General features: G+C 39.3%; 1 protein-coding gene across 2 annotated transcripts in view; it reads left to right on the top strand.

The window, feature by feature from the left end:
* The window catches only part of FMN1 (formin 1), a 437,633-nt gene that overhangs the window by 324,096 nt on the left and 94,771 nt on the right, over positions 1-18,766 (top strand). For both annotated transcript variants that reach the window (XM_043919297.1, XM_043919298.1), the window contains one exon: positions 11,627-11,719. In XM_043919297.1, coding sequence (XP_043775232.1) covers positions 11,627-11,719 — 93 coding nt within the window. The remainder of the gene's footprint in view (positions 1-11,626; positions 11,720-18,766) is intronic.

Here is an 18,766-nt window from a genome sequence, read left to right as displayed (position 1 = left end):
TAGGATTCCAAAGGGTCAGACATGACTGAAGCAACTTAGCATGCATGTTGAAAAACAAAGATGTCCATAGGATTGGAAGGCCAAGGAATTGGAGGGTTGCCTTCTTGTGAGGTGTCTGCTCTGCACTAGGTCCAAACTTTGTGAAAATTGAGCTCCTTCTTCATTATTCACAGGCCACACTCACTCACAGTTGCAAGCACTGTGAGATCAGTGAGGCTCTCCTGAAGCTATGGGGATGCCCCAGAGGCCAGACTTCTCCAATTCACTTATATTCTCTTCCTACCCATAAATGTCTGCATCCATCTCTCCTCCTGAGAGAGATCCAAACTCCTCTTCCTCTGTTACAAAAGACAGCATCCCATTTCCCTGAATCCAGAATGTTCCTGAGGCCTCATCTGGAGATCCTGAGATGTTTGACTCCAAGAATGTATCAAAGACTTGTTTCTAATAATGACTATCCCCTTTCCAAGAATTCTGAATCTAGCTTTTGAACTGTTTTTTAAAAAACATATATTTCATATCTGAATAGATGAATAGTAATGAAAATGACTTGGTATCCAGTCTACATGTGTGTTCCCTAGCCCCTGCCTCTATCTATCTAGGTGTATTATACATAGATGTATAATGTGTATTTCTAGATGTATTTCTAGATGTATTTTTGTGTGGTTGTATATGTATATACTAGAGACAGATTCTATCAGGGCACTAATAACTGTACTGCATGCATACAAGTGTATTCATTTTGTAGTTGGTAGTTTATTCATTTATTTAGCAAATGCTCATTGAGTGTCTTGTTTAGACTAGACATTATGTTAGGTGCCAAGGAGATAACAAAATACACTGCCTCTGCCTAATGGAGAAAACAACCAAATAATCATGAAAATCATAGTTACAAAGGGGAGGTACACCATGCTGTGAGATTGTGTATTGGAGAAGACCTCATTCATATAGAGTGAAGAGTCAAAAAGAAATTCCAATGATGTGCCCTTAGTGCTGAGATGAAAATGATAACTAACCACTTACCAGGCCCTGGTTATCCAGAGGATAGAGGAGAGTGCGTACATAGGTGCATGCATGGTAGGTTGCTTCAGTCATGTCTGACTCTTTGTAGCCCCATAAAAGTCCCCTCTCCATGGTATTTCCGGGCAAGAATACTGGAGTGGGTTGCCATGCCCTCCTCAAGGGATCTTCCTGTCCCAGGGACCAAATCTGCATCTCTATTGGCAGGTGGGTTCTTTACCACTAGCACCACCTGGGAAACCTAGAGGAAATATCCCTGGCTAAAAATACACCCTGATGATGGGAAGGAACTGATGAAGTTTGAGGGACGGAGAGAGGGCCACTGTGCCTGGAATACAGGGTGTGGGGGCGGGGGAAGAGTGAGGCTGGAGAGGGGCCAGAGTCAGCCTATGCAGGGCCTGGCAATGGCCAGTCTCTGAGAGCTGGTGGGTTTAAGCAGGGGATTGGCATAATAAGATGTGTATTTTATGAAGATCACTGTGACTCCAGTGTGAAGGACAAATCCGGAGGAAGCAAAGGTGTGGGAGAAACAGCTAAGAAGGTGTCTCAACAGTCTGCTCAGAGTGATGGACTGCAGAGCTCCTCTATAGATGGAGCTATGGGATAGACATGTACATGCAGGAATTACAGTCCCAGAGATGGGACTGAAATGTTTACGCAGATATTGTCTGGCAAGAGAGCGCCACATGAGAAAAGAGGAAATGTTCACAAACTTGAACATTTAATGGCTGAGTGTAGAAAGATGAGGCTGCAAAGGAGACAGAGCAGTTGAGGTAGGAAGAAAGTCAGGGATGCTATACCCAGAGCCAAGGGACAAATTATTTCAAGATGGGAACATGGGTGGCAGAGTGGAATCCTGCTGGGCGGTGAAATTTTTTTTTAAGACTGTGACAATAGGGGGGATTCACTAGTAATTTGAGGGTGTTCTTTCCCTTGTCATAATGGGGGTGAAGTAAATTTCAGCAGGTCTGGGACTAAGTGTTGAATGAGAAACAGAAAAAGTGAGTACAGGCAGTTTTTTAAAGATGGTTTGGCTGTGAAAGAAATCAGACTATTTATAACAGTGATTTGTTGTTTACTAAACACATAAATATTAGGAAAGTCAACTTGTTTAAAGAATCTATGGGGCTGTTATTGTTTCATTGTTCCTGGAAATAAGAAGGATAAAGCCATGTACAGTATGTATTCTAACTAGGCTTAGAACTTTTTGAGTTTTTAAATGGATAAAGAATAGTTTGAATAGCATTTTACTGCTCAGTATACAAAATGCTTTTTCATGTACATCTCACTTAGTCCTCAAGAATTTTTTATATCAGAAACCAAGAATCAGAGAGGTATTAAATGCCTTTCCAAGCCAATAAAGAGTGAGGAAAACTAAGAATAAGTGAATGTATCTTTAGATTAAGAGTAGTTCAAAGAGAAAATATTTTAATATATTAATTATCTATATGTGTATATATTACAGATATATATACGGCTGTCTTCCACAATTAAAAATATGCCAAAGCTCTTGTTTTAATTTGTTAAAAATTAACAAAATTCTTTCAGTCCCTTGCTTGTATTTCTCTTAAATACAACTATTTGTTTACTAGGATTGACTGGTTTGATCTCCTTGCAGCATTAAAGTAAATAACCCACATGTTTATATGCAGTTCAAATTATGAGAAACAATAATTACTGTGTTCCATTCCCATTAAGAAATTTTTGTTGGGGCTCTATTCACTACAATGTCTGAAGGCAGAGATTTTAGTCTTTTTTTTTTTTTCACTGATGTATCCCTAGTATTGAATACAGTTTGTGGCAGACAGTTGGCATGCAGTGACTATTTGGTGAATTGATATATTTATTGAATGAATTTCTTTAGAGTAAACTCCTTAACCCAGCAGTCTATGCTCTTTATAATCTAACTCTGACTTGTATCTCTCACATAAACCTCACTGATGTAACATAAACATTTGTTTTAGTCTCTTAGTTCTATTTTAAAATCACTTTCTTTTTATTGAGCTATAGTTGATATGCAAAGTTGATATACAACAGTCACAATGTTTAAAGGTTATATTCCATCTCTAGTTGTTATAAAATATTGGTTATATCCCCTATGTTGTACACTGTGTATATCCTTGTAGCTTATTTTTTTTAAACACAGTAGTTTCTACTCCTATATTGCCGGCCCTTGCGTCCCTCTCCACACTGGTAACCACTAGTTTGTTCTCTATATCTGTGAGTCTGTTTCTTTTTTGTTATATTCAATAAATTGTTTTATATTTTTAGATTCCACATGTTAATGATATCATACAGTATTTATCTTTCTCCATCTAATTTATTTCACTTAGCATAACCCTCGCCAATTTCATCCATATTGTTGCAAATGGCAGGATTTCAAAATTTTATTCTTTTTATGGCTGTGTAGTAGATCACTGTGTATATATACTACATCTTCATTCATCTGTTGCTGGGCACTTAGGTTGCTTCCGTAGCTTGGCAATTATAAATAATGCTGCTTTGAACATCAGGGTGAATGTATCTTTTAGAATTAGTGTTCTGGGTTTTTTGGGTTTTTTTTTTTGGATAAGTGCCCAGGGGTGGATTGCTGGGTCATATGGTAGTTCTGTTTTTAGATTTTTGAGGAGCCTCTATACTGTTGTCCATAGTGGCAGCACTGATTTACATTCTCACCAACAATATGAGGGTTCCCTTTTTCCCACATCATCACCAACATTTATAATCTGTGATCTCTTTGATGATAGCCATTTTGCCAAGTGTGAGGAGGATGTCTCATTGTGGTTTTAACTGCATTTCTCTGATGATTAACAGTATTGAGCATCTTTTCATATGTCTGTTGGCCATCTGTATTTCTTTTTAAAAAAGTGTCTGTTCATGTCTTCTGCCCATTTTTAAAACTGAGTTGTTTGGGTTTTTTGATGTTGTTGTATGAGTTGTTTATGTATGTATCTATAGATAGATAGATAGATATAGATGTTAACCCTTTATCAGTCATATCATTTGTAAATATTTTCTTCCATGTATTAGGTTGTCCTTTTGTTTTGTTGATGGTTTCCTTTGCTCTGCAAAAGCTTTTAAGTTTAATTAGGTCCCATTTGTTTATTTTTGCTTTTAATGCCTTTGCTTTAGGAGACAGATCCAAAAAAAATATAGTTGCAATTTATGTTAAGAAATGTTCTGCCTATGTTTTCTTTTAGGGGTTTTATGGTTTCCAGTCTTATAGTTAGGTCTTTAATCCATTTTGAGTTTATTTTTGTATATGATGTTAGAGAATATTCAAATTTATTTCTTTACATGGAGCTGTCTTGTTTTCCCAGCACTACTTTTTGAAAACACTGTCCTTTCTCCACTGTATACTCCTGCCTCCTTTGTCTTCGATTAACTGACAGTAAGTTCATGGGCTTATTTCTCAGCCGTCTGTTCTGTTCCATTGATCTATAGATCTGTTTTTGTGACAGCACTGTAATATTTTGATTACCAAAGCTCTGTAGTATAGTTAGACAGCGTGATTCCTGCAGCTTGGTTCTTCTCTCAAGATTATTTTGGCTATTCGGGGTCTATTTTTATTTCTATACAAATTTTAAAATTATTTGTTCTAGTTCTATGAAAAATACCCTGGGTATTTTGATAGGAATTGCATTGAATTTGTATATTGCCTTGGGTAGTGTGATCATTTTTAACATCATTAATTCTTCCAGTCCATGAACAGTCTATCTTTCCATCTGTTTGTGTTGTCTTCAATTTCTTTTTTCAATGTTTTATAGTTTTTCCCAGTATAGTTCTTTTACCTCCTTAGTTAAGTTTATTCTTAAATATTTTATTTTTTTCCAATGTGATTATAAATGCAGTTGTTTCCTTAAATTTCTCTTTCTGAGAGTTCACTGTTAGTGTCTAGAAATTCATTAGATGTCTATATAAGAAGTTTTTTGATGTTGAATTCAGCTTGCTATTTTTTATTGAGGATTTTTTAATCTATATTCATCAGTGATTTTGACCTGTAATTTGTGTGTGTGTTATGTCTTTGTCTGATTTTGATATCAGAATGATGCTGGCCTCATAGAATGAGTTCAGAAGCATTCCTTTTTATGCATTTTTCTTTTGAATAGTTAGACGAGGATAGGTATTAGCTCTTCTCTAAATGTTTGGTAGAATTCATCTGTGAAGCTGTCTGATCCTGGACTTTCATTTGTCAGGAATTACTTTTTATTACTGATTTACCTTCATTACTGGTAATTGGCCTGTTCATATTTTCTGTCTTCCTGATTCAATCTTGGGAGATTATACATTTATAAAAACTTGTCCATTTCTTCTCAGTTGTCCACTTTATATGTGAATAGTTTTTCATACTCTCTCAGTTTTGGTGTTGCTTTAGCAATTCTCTGAGTTAGTTCCTTGAGCATGGAGCTCAGAGAAAGGCTAGGGATCTTACAAAACTGAAGAACAAGTAGAACTGGCCCAGATCCAAGGAGAGATTGAGTAGAAATTAGGTAAACAGAGAGGGGAAAAAGAGGGAATCCCAGATTTCAAAAGCAAAGCCTAGATACATCTTTCTTTTTCTCTGAAAATATATTTCAACTTCATTACAAAGACCATAGGTCCTTCACTCATACAGAAAAAAATGTGTACCCTATTTTCCTTAAAAATGCCTGTGTACATTTGATCTGTTAAAATGATTAAACATGTATCAAATTTTGATGAATTATATGTCGACCTTGCCTCTGTGTCCTTATAACCTACCCATGCTTTGTAAGTGACTCAATAAGCTCTATTCCTTGTTTTTAAAAGTTAAAAAACAAAAAAACAGAAAACCACTTAGAAACTTAACAGTCTAATATTTGAAATCTCAAAACATTCAAAGCTATATCTTTCCTTCCTCTAAAATGCTTAGCAATCACTTAACCTATTTTTTTAAGTTTTTTTCTTATTGAGATATATTTGATGTACAATAGTGAATACGCTTTGAGTATACAACATAGTGATCCACAATTTTTAAAGATCACACCTTGTTTATAGTTATTATAAAGTATTGGCTATACTTTATATTTTAAATGCTTCACAAGTACTTAACCTTTAGTTAGTATCTCAATTTAGTGTCAATAATTTTATTATATATAATATATACATATATTATATATTCAACCTTGGGAGATTATGCATTTCTAAAAATGTGTCCATTTTTTTCTTGGTTGCCCATTTTATTGGCATGTATTAATAGTTTTTCATACTGTCTCAGTTCTTTGTATTGCTTTAGCAATTCTCTGAGGTAGTTCTTTGAGCATGGAGCATGGATAGGATATTATAAAGTATTTTAGAGAATGCTTTCAACATTTCATCTCTCACAATGATTATTAGTAACTAACTTCAGGAGTTAATATATTCTTTAATTCTGTCAAATTTAATAGAAAAAGAAGAGAGAGAGAAAGAATCCTGGGTGACTTCGGCTTCTAATGTTGGAACGCCTAGCGCAGCCCTATGTGAGGCAGCCTTGGTGGTCTAGCAATATTGTCTAAGTGTCTCCTGGTTGGACAGTTAATGACGTTGGGGCTTTGTCAGGGACCTCTCTCCTTTATGCACTGCTAGTCTGCAGCGTCAGTGTTAATTAGTCTTCAGGTCTCCTGTTTGTCTGCTCGAATGCATCCTGGATAAGCCAAATTAATAAGTGGGAGCTGGCCAGCTGCCTGGCCATCGAATATGGCACTGCACTCAGACAGTCAGAGGGCAGCCCTGTGCTTTGATCGTGTGGAAAAGTTTAATTCTAACAGGCCACGTGGGAGGCTGTGCCCGTTGGGGTGCAAAGAGGACCTCGGGGCCCAGCAGGGAAGCTGCTGTCCTTTGGACTGGTTTCAGTGTTTCTCATTTCAAACCCATGAGTCTCGGAGGCCCCAGACACTTACTTCACATTTTGCTTCATCTTTCCCCCAGGAGTTTCTTCCTTGAATTCTCATAGTGGGTGGTAGATCATGAGCAAGGGAACAAAAATCATTATCTCTTTGTTCCAAACAGGAGATTTGCACTTGGGTGTATTTTCATAAATAGAGTGTGTAGAATTTGTAGTACATAATCTCCAGCCATGACTCTTGCTGTTCTGCCTATGACATGTTTCCCAACCAATTTTACAAAGTTATAAAAGTGACAGATAATATATTGGATGCCGCTTGCTAGTGCCAGGCGTTCTGCAAACCACTTTACATGCATTGGCTCATTTAATTCATGTATCTTGCCTGTAGGGCTTCCCTGATAGCTGTTGGTAAAGAATCTGCCTGTAATGCGGGAGACCCTGGTTTGATTCCTGGGTCAGGAAGGTCTGCTGGAAATGGAATAGGCTACCCACTCCAGTATTCTTGGGCTTCCCTTGCGGCTCAGCTGGTAAAGAATCTGCCTGCAATGCGAGAGACCTGGGTTTGATCCCTGGGTTGGGAAGATCCCCTGGAGAAGGGAAAGGCTATCTTGCCTGTGAGTAAGGGGGTCCCCATTTTGCAAATGAGAAAAGCCACAACCCACCTGTCCTTAGGTAGGTGTGGATCCAAGCATCAGCCTTTTACCACACCATTACCTGGCCAATCTGGGGAGTTTAGTGGACACAATGGGCTCTGTCACCTCAGCCAGCACAAAGGGAGAACCACAGTGATCAACCCTTTTAATTCAGGCAGAGACAAAGGTTTTGTTTGTGTAATTGAGACAAGACGCTCTACCTTGGCCTTTGCTTTGCCTAGCAAGAAATAACCTTGAAGAAATTACTGTCCTGGCTTCAGTTATGTCCTTTTACCAAAATGCAGGCCTGCCTCACTGTATATTATTTGTGTTCATGAAACATAGTTCTCTGTAAATGAAACTGCTGGAATATGAATACAGTAGAAGACCAGTTACAAAATTTGAAACCCTCTCCTAGTTTATATTGTGAGAATAAATATGGCTTCAGAATCATAGTTTGGTGTCATCAGAAAAGTTTATGTGGTCATAAAAGTTCATTGGAAAATGTCAATTCTTGAAAGTAGAACTCTTCCAAAGTGTGTCTGATCAGTCTCCTGCATCTTAGCCTGCTGTCACAACTATTCATTCAGGAGAATAATCTTTGCTACTTTCCTGTGCCTTCCAGCATGAAGTGGTAGATGTTTGGGGGATACTTTATTTATTTTTTTTTCCATTTATTTTTATTAGTTGGAGGCTAATTACTTTACAATATTGTAGTGGTTTTTGCCATACATTGACATGAATCAGCCATGGATTTACATGTATTCCCCATCCCGATCCCCCCCTCCCACCTCCCTCTCCACCCGATCCCTCTGGGTCTTCCCAGTGCACCAGGCCCGAGCACTTGTCTCATGCATCCAACCTGGGCTGGTGATATGTTTCACCCTAGATAATATACATGTTTCAATGCTGTTCTCTCAAAACACCTGGGGGATACTTTAAAATACACTCAGCATTTTCACATCAGCTTGGGACAGTCACAGTGTTTGCAGAATAAAGAGACTGGGACCTGTTGATGTACCTAGGAAGGAGAGTGAAAGTGTTAGTCGCATCTGACTCTTTGCAGCCCCATGGACTGTAGCCCGCCAGGCTCCTCTGTCCATGGAATTCTCCAGGCAAGAGTACTGGAATGGGTACCCATTCACTTTTCTAGGGGATATTCATGACCCAGTGATCGAACCCGGGTCTCCCACATTGCAGGCGGATTCTTTACCATCTGAGTCACCAGGGAAGCCCTAGGAAGGAAGGAAAAAGTAAAGAGACAAGGAGGTCATATTACACCCCTGGAGAGCCACTCAGTCTGGGTCAAAACTGCTAAATTTTTTTCCACTTTCCTCCACATAAGAATCTTGTTGAGGATATCTGATGCTTTGGCCAGATGCATGGAGGTCTTTGGACAAGTTTGGGGATGAGTAAATGAAACCTGCATGGTGATTTTGCAGGGATTCATATAAATAGACAAATATAATAAAAGGTAAAACATAAATGCTCTCTGGAAGATAGATGTTCAAAAGATTCAAAAACTTTGGATTGGTAGTGGTGGCATCTTAGAAAAACTTTTTTAGAATGAATAGGATTTTATCAAATGCACTAGAAAGTATGTAGGGAGTGAGAGCAGGATGGACAAAGAACCACATGAGTGGAGGCATGGAGCTGGCAACACTGGTTGATATGATTTGGAAACATTGTGTAATTTTGGTCTCATTAGTCAAATATATGGGAAAATAAAGTTGAAAAAGGGAAAGGCCTTAAATCTCAGCCTGGAAGTTTGAATTCATTTGAATGAACAACAAGAATCCATTAAGAGTTTGATCTTTTTTTGTCCCTTTGCCTTTTTGTTTTCAGTGGATGATCTTGCATTTTAATCCATAGAGACCACAGAAAACTTAAGTTTCGAAGTTAAGTTTTGATCTCCTCTCCCTTATCACAAAAAAGAATAGAACAAAAACAATACATTCACCTCTTCCAGCTCAATCTACACTATCCCTCCTCCCTCTCTCTCTGATAGCTCTAGCCCAAAGTCATTATTTTGATAATAGAATAGTGATGGGAAGGGAGGTACTTATCATTTTGGTCACTGTAAAAATAAAAAAAGGAATGCACATACTGATAAAGCTTTTAGGAGTTACATGACTAGATAACCTATGAGAAATACAAAAACAGAGGAGAAAAGGACAACTCTCCTTTTTCTTGTTCTAATAACTGGCTGATGTGGAGGACCCACTTGGGATAAAATATAATGACATACTTCCCTGGTAGCTCAGTAGGTAAAGAATCTGCCTGCAGTGCAGAAACCCGGGTTCGATCCCTGGGCCAGGAACATCCCCTGGAGAAGGAAATGGCAACCCGCTCCAGTATTCTTGCCTGGAAAATCCTATGGACAGAAGAACCTGGTGGGCTATAGTCCATGGGGTCACAAGAGTTGGACACAACTGAGTGAGTAAACCACGACCACAAATTTTGGACATGTTGATTTAACATACGTTTGAGAAACATGGGCAGAGTATTAGGTTCATAGGACAGAACTAGCAAAGAGGTAAAGGAAAATCATACAACAGTAGAAAATTATTAAGTAGGTATTGTGGAGAGGACAAACATACTGACAAATAAAGGTAAAAATGTAGGAGTTGGGGGAGGAATGTTTTGAAATAATGATTGACTGGTTTTAAGGTATTTGTACCAGATAAGATGGAACATTAAAAAAAAAAAAAAGAAATGAATCTTTGCATCCCAGCAGACAAAGTTTTCCTAGATAGCACTAGAGTGATTATCAGAAGAGTTCACCATAGATATTCAAAATAAACTCTATTAAAAACTTTTGGAAAATAACAGTGTCAATGGGAAGAGCCTGCATTTAGGCCCTTGTGCCCTGTGATCAGCCTCATGATCCCAGGAGGGAATCCCTGGAGGTGATCCTGAGATTGCAGCTAATGCTGAGCTGAACAGAATTCCCTCCCATCATGCTTTCATCTACAGTACAATCTGATCGTCTCCCAGAGTCACCTAGGATTTCAGCAATCTAGGTGGCAATATTGTAAGAGAAAGTGTCAAGTAACTAATTTCGAAGGACCTCTTTTGCCTTTCCTGTGTTTCAGGGCTGTTGTGCTTGTGGATTACCGCACATGTTCATAGTAAACATTCTGGGATGCTGGTTTTGGAAACGCCAAGTTCTTGTATACTAATTTCCCGACATAAATAAAGGCATTCTTTCTAACCGTACTTTTCCAAAATACCTTCCTTTGTGCTTCTGTAAATTCCTCCAAGAATATACCTTTCTCTGTTTTTTGAACCATTTATAGTGATTTCTTTATGGTGAAAATCTGGTGCTTTAATATATTCTCTTAAACAATGGCATGTCAGTAATTTCTGGCCATGATCAACAGACAAAAGTAATCATGACTCAGCTCTAGCTTGGGAGAAATGAAGCCTTTTTTTCTACCCAATGCATTTCTGCCAATGTACAAACATATCAAAACTTTGGGAAAATGCCTTTTGCCTGAGTTAACTGCCTTTTGTGACAATTTGTTACCGGTTATTGTAGTTTACATGTCACCAAATGAAAACTATCTGAGGGGTCTTGATTACCAAAAAACAACATATGGTAAATTCTGGATATCCTGTCTGTAGTAAATCATATTTAAAATGATTTCATATGTTTTAGTAAAATATTAATGGGAAGGATAGGTGAACAAAAGTGAAGAGAGGTTTGATCCTCCCCAACCTGGCTTCTCATGCTGTATCGTGGTTCAAGACCTGGGAATTTTTGCAACATCTATTTTAAGCTTTTGAACTATGAAGCTGAAGAGGATCTGGGCTCTTAATTTGCTAAGACTAGTCCTTACGTTGCTTTTGCCTCTCTTTTTGAGAAACCAAAAAGCAGAGTTTTACACCTGTGCAAAGTCAGAAGTTTTGCTGCGTTTCTTTAAAAAAATTAAAAAAAGGTTGAAGGTGATGCATTTCCCTGTTCCTGAAGAAAGGTATAGAATGAGTAATTATTTTTGTTCTTTGTTTTTGCTTTTTGCCCTGTAATTTGGATAAATAGTGATGGGTAAGGATTTCACAGTTAATACACAGCATGAGTTCAGCAAATCTGTGTTCTTGGGGAAGTCTCACTGCCGCCTTCTCTTCACAGCAAGTGAGAAACAGATGGCAGTTGTGTGTAAGGAGTCGCCAAAGGAGTATCTGCAACCGTTCAAGGACAGGCTCGAAGAGTTCTTCCAGAAAGGTAGGGGATGTGGCGTTCTGAAATGCCCTCCTGTCCCCCATCTTCTCCGAGCCCCACCGCCCTGCACAGCCCGCCTGGGCCCTGGCAGCCCAGGATTCCGTTAGCCCATCTTCCCTTGGTGGGTCTATGCTCAGTGTAGATGAAGTTGTCCTGTAACCTTCATCTCACCTTTCAAATGTGCTGTAATAGTTTAAATCCTTTAACATTACTCCTGTTTCTGTAAACTTCGCGAGGGAAAGCTTTCTCTTTGTCTCTTGATGGCTCCCAAGAGAAGCCTCAATACCTGTGAACTGACAAGTGACGGCCATGGAAGGCTTACGCAGTCGTGTAGGCGGGTGGTGATTATCTTTCTGGTTTTATGAGTGGAGCAACTTGGAAACAGGTATTGTATTTTCCATTCCTTTTCAGAAAGGAAAATTGGGGCCAGGTGAATGTCACACATCCAATCACTTGGCACCCATCGGCCCTCAGGGGTTAGCAGATGGAAGTGATATGCATGAGACCCAGCACTGACTTAAAAATCTTAGCGAATTATGTTCCTTCCTCCATGGTTTTGGCAGGACTGGGGAACTTTTGTTGAGCCCTGGTAGTGAGTATGAAAGTTTAATGCCTTTTGGATATTTCCTATTCTGATTTCTCAAATCCAACTTATGATGTGAAGCAAAAATAAGTATGGGATGCGATTTTCAGTTGTAAAAGAAATAACTCAAAAAAAAAAAAAAAACTCATGGGGAATGCAATGTACAGGATGGTGACTGGAGTTAATAATACTGTACTGTGTATTTGAAAGTTGCTAAGAGAGTAGATCTTAAAGCGTTCTCATCGCACACACAAAATTTGTAACTCTACATGGACAGATGTTAACTTGACTTACTGTGATGATCATTTCACTATATATACATATTTACTTATATATATATATAATCATTATGTTGTACACCTGAAGCTAGTATACTGTCTTACATCAATTATATCTAAATAAAGAAAAAAAAAGTGTGGGTTAGTAAGAGGGGGCTTTTGTCTTTGCTTGAAAGCCAGGGGAAATGCATGTAGGAACTTTTAGTGGTTTATTAGCATGCTGTTTCTATTTATTAATAAGGCCACATGATACCAAACTATCAACAAAAGACCTTTAAGCAGAGTAAATCCATGAAGTATGGCCAAACCACCTTGGGAATTGTCAGGGAAATTCCCAGTCCATGAGTCAGAGAAACTTCATTCCAACTGGCCCCTTGGTACAGAGTTCATTGCTCCCTCCTCCTGGATGAGGTCTCATTGGTGTTGAAGCAGAAGTCAGAGTTCTCTCTTGGCCGCAGCTGAACCTCAAATATGATGGAAGTCCTGCCACCAGATCAAGGTATCATTTTGAGAACAGACAGTAATACTGACATTTATGAGTTATGTGGCTAAAATTAGGTTTTAGATGTGATTTATAAAGTAGATGCATTGCTTTTTTTAATTTATTTTTTTAATTGAAGACTAATTGCTTTACAGAATTTTGATGTTTTCTGTCAAACCTCATCATGAATCAGACATAGATATACGTATATCCTCTCCCCTTTGAACCTCCCTCCCATCTCCCTCCCCATCCCACCCCTCTAGATTGATTCAGAGCCCCTGTTTGGATTTCCTGAGCCACACAGCAAATTCTGGTTGGCTGTCTACTTTACATACGGCAATGGAAGTTTCCATGTTACTCTTTCCATACATCTCACCCTCTCCTCCCCTCTCCTCATGTCCATAAGACTGTTACCTATGTCTGTTTCTCCATTGCTGCCCTGTAAATAAATTCTTCAGTACCATTTTTCTAGATTCTGTATATATGCGTTAGAATACAATATTTATCTTTCTCTTTCTGACTCACTTCACTCTGTATAATAGGTTCTAGGTTCATCCACCTCATCAGAACTGACTCAAATGTGTTCCTCTTTATGGCTGAGTAATATTCCATTGTGTATATGTACCACAACTTCTTTATCCATTCATTTGTCGATGGACATCTAGGTTACTTCCATGTTCTAGCTATTGCAAATGGTGCTGCAAAGAACAGTGGGATACATGTGTCTCTTTCAATTTTGGTTTCCTCAGGGTATATGCCTAGGAGAGGGATTGCTGGGTCGTATGGTGGTTTTATTCCTAGTTTTTTAAGGAATCTCCATACCGTCTTCCATAGTGGCTGTATCAATTTACATTCCCCACCAACAGTGCAAGAGCATTCCCTTTTCTCCACACCCTCTCCAGCTTTTATTGTTTGTAGACTTTTTCATGATGGCCATTCTGACCAGTGTGAGGTGATACCTCATTGTGGTTTTGATTTACATTTCTCTAATAATGAGCAATGTTGAGCATCTTTTCATGTGTTTGTTGGCCATCTGTATGTCTTCTTTGGAGAAATGTCTGTTTAGGTCTTTTCCCCACTTTTTGATTGGGTTGTTTGTTTTTCTGGCATTGAGTTGTATGAGCTGTTTGTATATTTTGGAAATTAATCCTTTGTCAGTTGTTTCATTTGCTATGATACATTGCTTTATGTTTATTTCATATATAGCCTAAATGGCCTAAAGAAGAGCACACAATATTTCCCTTTGCTGACCTCAAATTAATAATTTCTACTTTTGACATATGTATAGGAAACTTGAAATGAGGCTCATGTGTGCTTAAATTTCATTCCTTTTCCCCCCATTTCTGGATTTTTAAAAATTCTTTTATTGAAGTCTAGGTGATTTACCTTTGAGACTTACCTGTAGCTCAAATGGTAAAGAATCTGCCTGTGAGGCAGGACACCAGGGTTTGATCCCTGGGTTGGGAAGTTCCCCTGGAGAAAGGAATGGCAGTCCACTTCAGTGTTCTTGCCTGGAGAATTCCATGGACAGAGAAGGCTGGCAGGCTATAGTCCATGGGGTCGCAAATAGTCAGACTCGACTGAGTGACTGACACACAGGTGATTTACAGTATTGTGTTAGCTTCAGGTGGACTATATATATGTGTGTGTAGGCTGCTGCTGCTGCTGCTGCTAAGTCACTTCAGTCGTGTCCGACTCTGTGCGACCCCACAGACGGCAGCCCACCAGGCTCCCCCATCCCTGGGATTCTCTAGGCAAGAACACTGGAGTGGGTTGCCATTTCCTTCTCCAATGCATGAAAGTGAAAAGGGAAAGTGAAGTCGCTCAGTCATGTCCGACTCTTTGAGACCCCATGGACTGTAGCCTACCAGGCTCGTCGGTCCATGGGAGTTTCCAGGCAAGAGTACTGGAGTGGGGTGCCATTGCCTTCTCTGATGTGTGTGTGTGTGTGTGTGTGTGTGTGTATTCTTTTTCAGATTCTTTTCCCTCATAGTCTAATATAAAAGATTGAGTATGGTTTCCCATGCTATGTAGTAGGTCCTTATTATCTATTTTGTATATGCTACTGCTGCTGCTAAGTCACTTCAGTCGTGTCCGACTCTGTGCGACCCCACAGACGGCAGCCCACCAGGCTCCCCCGTCCCTGGGATTCTCCAGGCAAGAACACTGGAGTGGGTTGCCATTTCCTTCTCCAATGCATGCAAGTGAAAAGTGAAAGTGAAGTTGCTCAGTCATGTCCAACTCTTCGAGACTCCATGGACTGTAGCCTACCAGGCTCCTCCATCCATGGGATTTCCCAGGCAAGAGTACTAGAGTGGGTTGTCATTGCCTTCTCCTATATTGTATATAGTAGAGTGTATATGTTAAGCCCAAACTACTAATTTATCCCTCTCTCTACCCCTCCTTTCTCCTTTGGCAACCATAACTTTATTTTCTTTGTCTGTGAACCTCTTTCTGTTTTGGAAATATGTTCATTTGTATCATGTTTTTAGATTCCACATATAAGTGATAACATTTGATATTTGTCTTAACCTGTCTTATTTCACTTAGTATAATAATCTCCAAGTCCATCCATGTTGCTGCAGATAAGATTTTTCACTTTTTTTATAGCTGAGTGATATTCCATTGTGTGCATATGTATAGGTATGTGTATATATGTGTATATGTGAGCTTCCCGAGTAGCTCAGCTGGTAACGAATCTGCCTGCAATGTGGGAGACCTGGGTGGTTGGGAAGATCCCCTGGAGGAGGGCCTGGCAACCCACTCCAGTATTCTTGCCTGGAAAATCACTGTGGACAGAGGAGCCTGGCAGGCTACAGTCCATGGGGTCACAAAGAGCTGGACATGCCTGAGTGACTAAGCACAGTATATATATATGCACACACACATATATATATAAACACCACATCTTCTTTATTCATTTGTCTGTCAGTGGACATTTAGGTTGCTTCCATGTCTTGGCTGTCCATTTCTATTTTTAATTGCTATTTTATATCTGAAAAATTCTGCAGTGAGAATGCCTGGATGTTATCAGTTTGTATGCTATAATGACCTTATGATCTTTTCCAATTAGCTAGCATTTTAAAACACATTGTGAATTTTATTCCTTTTGTTGGGAAAAGATAAATATGAATAGATTTAGAACACTGAAAATCCTCTTCAATGCCTTGGAAAAGGATTTGCAAATCATTCTTGGGAATTCTCTTTTAGTTTCTTCTCTACAAGGTTTCTTAAGAAACTTTTGATCTGTTCTGAGAGTAGGAATGGAGCTGAGGCAAACTGAACCTTGTGTCGAGAAAGCAAGGATGTGGCCAGAGTAAGCTGTCCTAAGAAAGCCCTGAGCAGTGGTTCTCAACCCTGACTGCATACTAGGATCGCATGGCAGAGATTTTTAAAATTTCAACACCCAAGCCAAATTTCAGACCTACTTCCAGGATCTCTGGGGGTGAGACCAGGGATCAGCAGTCTTTTTTTTTGTTGTTGTTCTTTTTTAACTCCCCACGTAATTCCAGTGTTCAGCCCAGGTTGAGAACCACTGTTGTCAACCTTAGTTCACCTTTTAATGTGTATTCAAAAATATTTCTTCAGAGCCTGCTATGTGTTAGGCATTATGACAGAGGCTGACAATCCTAAGGTGAACCATAGACTCCTTGTCCCTCTCCCAGGGATTGACTCACTGGGGAAGAGTCTATAATTGAATAAAGGAGTCACCTCTTCTTTAACCAGCAGAATGAAGAGAATTTGGGAAGGACATAGGAATAACCTCAAATTATGGTTAAAACAGAGTCAGCCAAAATGAGACACGAAAAGAATTTGAAGGAAAATTACTATTCTAAAAAGAATTTTAAAATGTAAAAATAAACCTTAAACATTCCCAATATCATGTGGTGAAAAAGAGTCGCTGTTGAAATACCTGCTCCTGTTGACTCATTACTTAACTGAATTGGTCCAAAAAGCAGTCTAGATTTGTGTTGCCCAGGATGGTAGGCATTGGCCATGTGCAGCCGCTGGGCAGTTGAAATGTGACTGATCCAAACTGAGATGTGCCATATGAATCAATCATACATCAGATTTTGAAGACAGGCCCCCCAAATAGTTCTTCTTTTTTATATTGGTTTCATGGTAAATAGCATTTTTTTTCTATGTTGGGTTAAACAAATAAAATATCTTATTAATCTTAATTGACTTGTTTTCATTTCAAAGCATGGATACTAGAACATTTAAAACTATGTCTGTGGCTTGCTTTGAACTCTATTGGACAAGCTGTCTAGAAGCATGATCCCTTGGCCTTTCCCACCATATTCCTTCATTCTCTTCTCCACGTAATTGTTTTACCTTCTGAGCTTATTAAATCCTGGGTTCTTGGGACCCAGTGTCACAAACTAGCCTCTCCCCACTCATTCTCTGGATCTGGCAGCTGTTTGGCTCTTAGATGTGAGCGCTTAACTGAAAGAGGTGATAGCATGCTGCTTCATCAGGCTGCCTTTTTGTGGTTCAGGGGGTGGGGCCTTGCTACATTGCAGTATATACGAATGAAATAGCTCTTGGCTACTGTAGAGTTCCACGTAGCAGTCCCTTTCTTCTGGAGATGGTTCATTGAGTCACAGAAAATGTGGGCTTTCCTGTCTACTATAAATACGCATTATCCACCCTGGATAATCATGTTTTTGTGGCAGTTATCATAAGTTTAGGTGTCATCTATTATGCTGCTCATTATAAGTTACACCGTTATTCCAAGTGCTACTCAGTTCAGTCACTCAGTCGTGTCTGACTCTTTGCTGCCCCATGGCCTGCAGCACACCAGGCCTCCTTGTCCATCACCAACTCCCAGAGCTTACTCAAACTCATGTCCATTGAGTCAGTGATGCCATCCAACCATCTCATCCTCTGTTGTCCCTTTCTCCTGCCTTCTATCTTTCCCAGCATCAGGGTCTTTTCAGTGAGTCAGTTCTTCACATCAGGTGGCCAAAGAAACAAAAGTTGCTGCCAATTAAGCCAGGACTTGTCATAGATTACAAAATATACCCCAGTATCAAGGATGCTAAAATATGAAAATTCCATCAATTTTGAAATTGATGTAAATGGTACTATATTTAGGCATATCAGATCAGAGAGAAGGAATGATTAATGCTTCCAGGTAAGTGAGGGGAGACTGAGCGAAGGAGATGTTTTTGTTGCAGTTTGAAAAACAAAAGCAAACAGAGATAACAATGATGACCGAGACAGCAATGACAGTGATTGCTAACATTTGGTGATTGCTTCTGTAGGCTAGGCACCGTGGGGAGCAGATCGTTTTGCTCAGTCTTCATGACAACCCTCTGAAGTAAACACTATGATCACCCTGTTGTACAGATGAGGAAATTAAAGATTAGAAATTCTCTGCAGACAAATTATGAAGGGCCTTCCAGGCAGAGGAAAACACTGCAACGCTCAGGATGAAAGACGTGCTGTGTTTGGGCAATGGCCTAAGACTTGGTGTGATTGTATCACAGGGCATATGACAAGAACTCAAGACCCCAAAGGAGAGGAGAATCTCAGTGACTTGCTTAAAAATATGAACTTTGTCTTATGGGCAAGTGAGAGCCCTTTGAAAAATTATGTGTGTGGGAGCGATATGTTCTGTTGGGCTTGTTTGTTGTGATGTTCGTGTGTTGGAATCATTTTGCTTTTTGTTGTTGTTAAGAAATGCACTGTAGAGAATTTCCTGG

This window comes from Cervus elaphus, chromosome 12, assembly GCF_910594005.1.
Source record: "Cervus elaphus chromosome 12, mCerEla1.1, whole genome shotgun sequence".
Classification (NCBI taxonomy): domain Eukaryota; kingdom Metazoa; phylum Chordata; class Mammalia; order Artiodactyla; family Cervidae; genus Cervus; species Cervus elaphus.
This window is presented reverse-complemented; position numbering and strand designations above follow the sequence as displayed.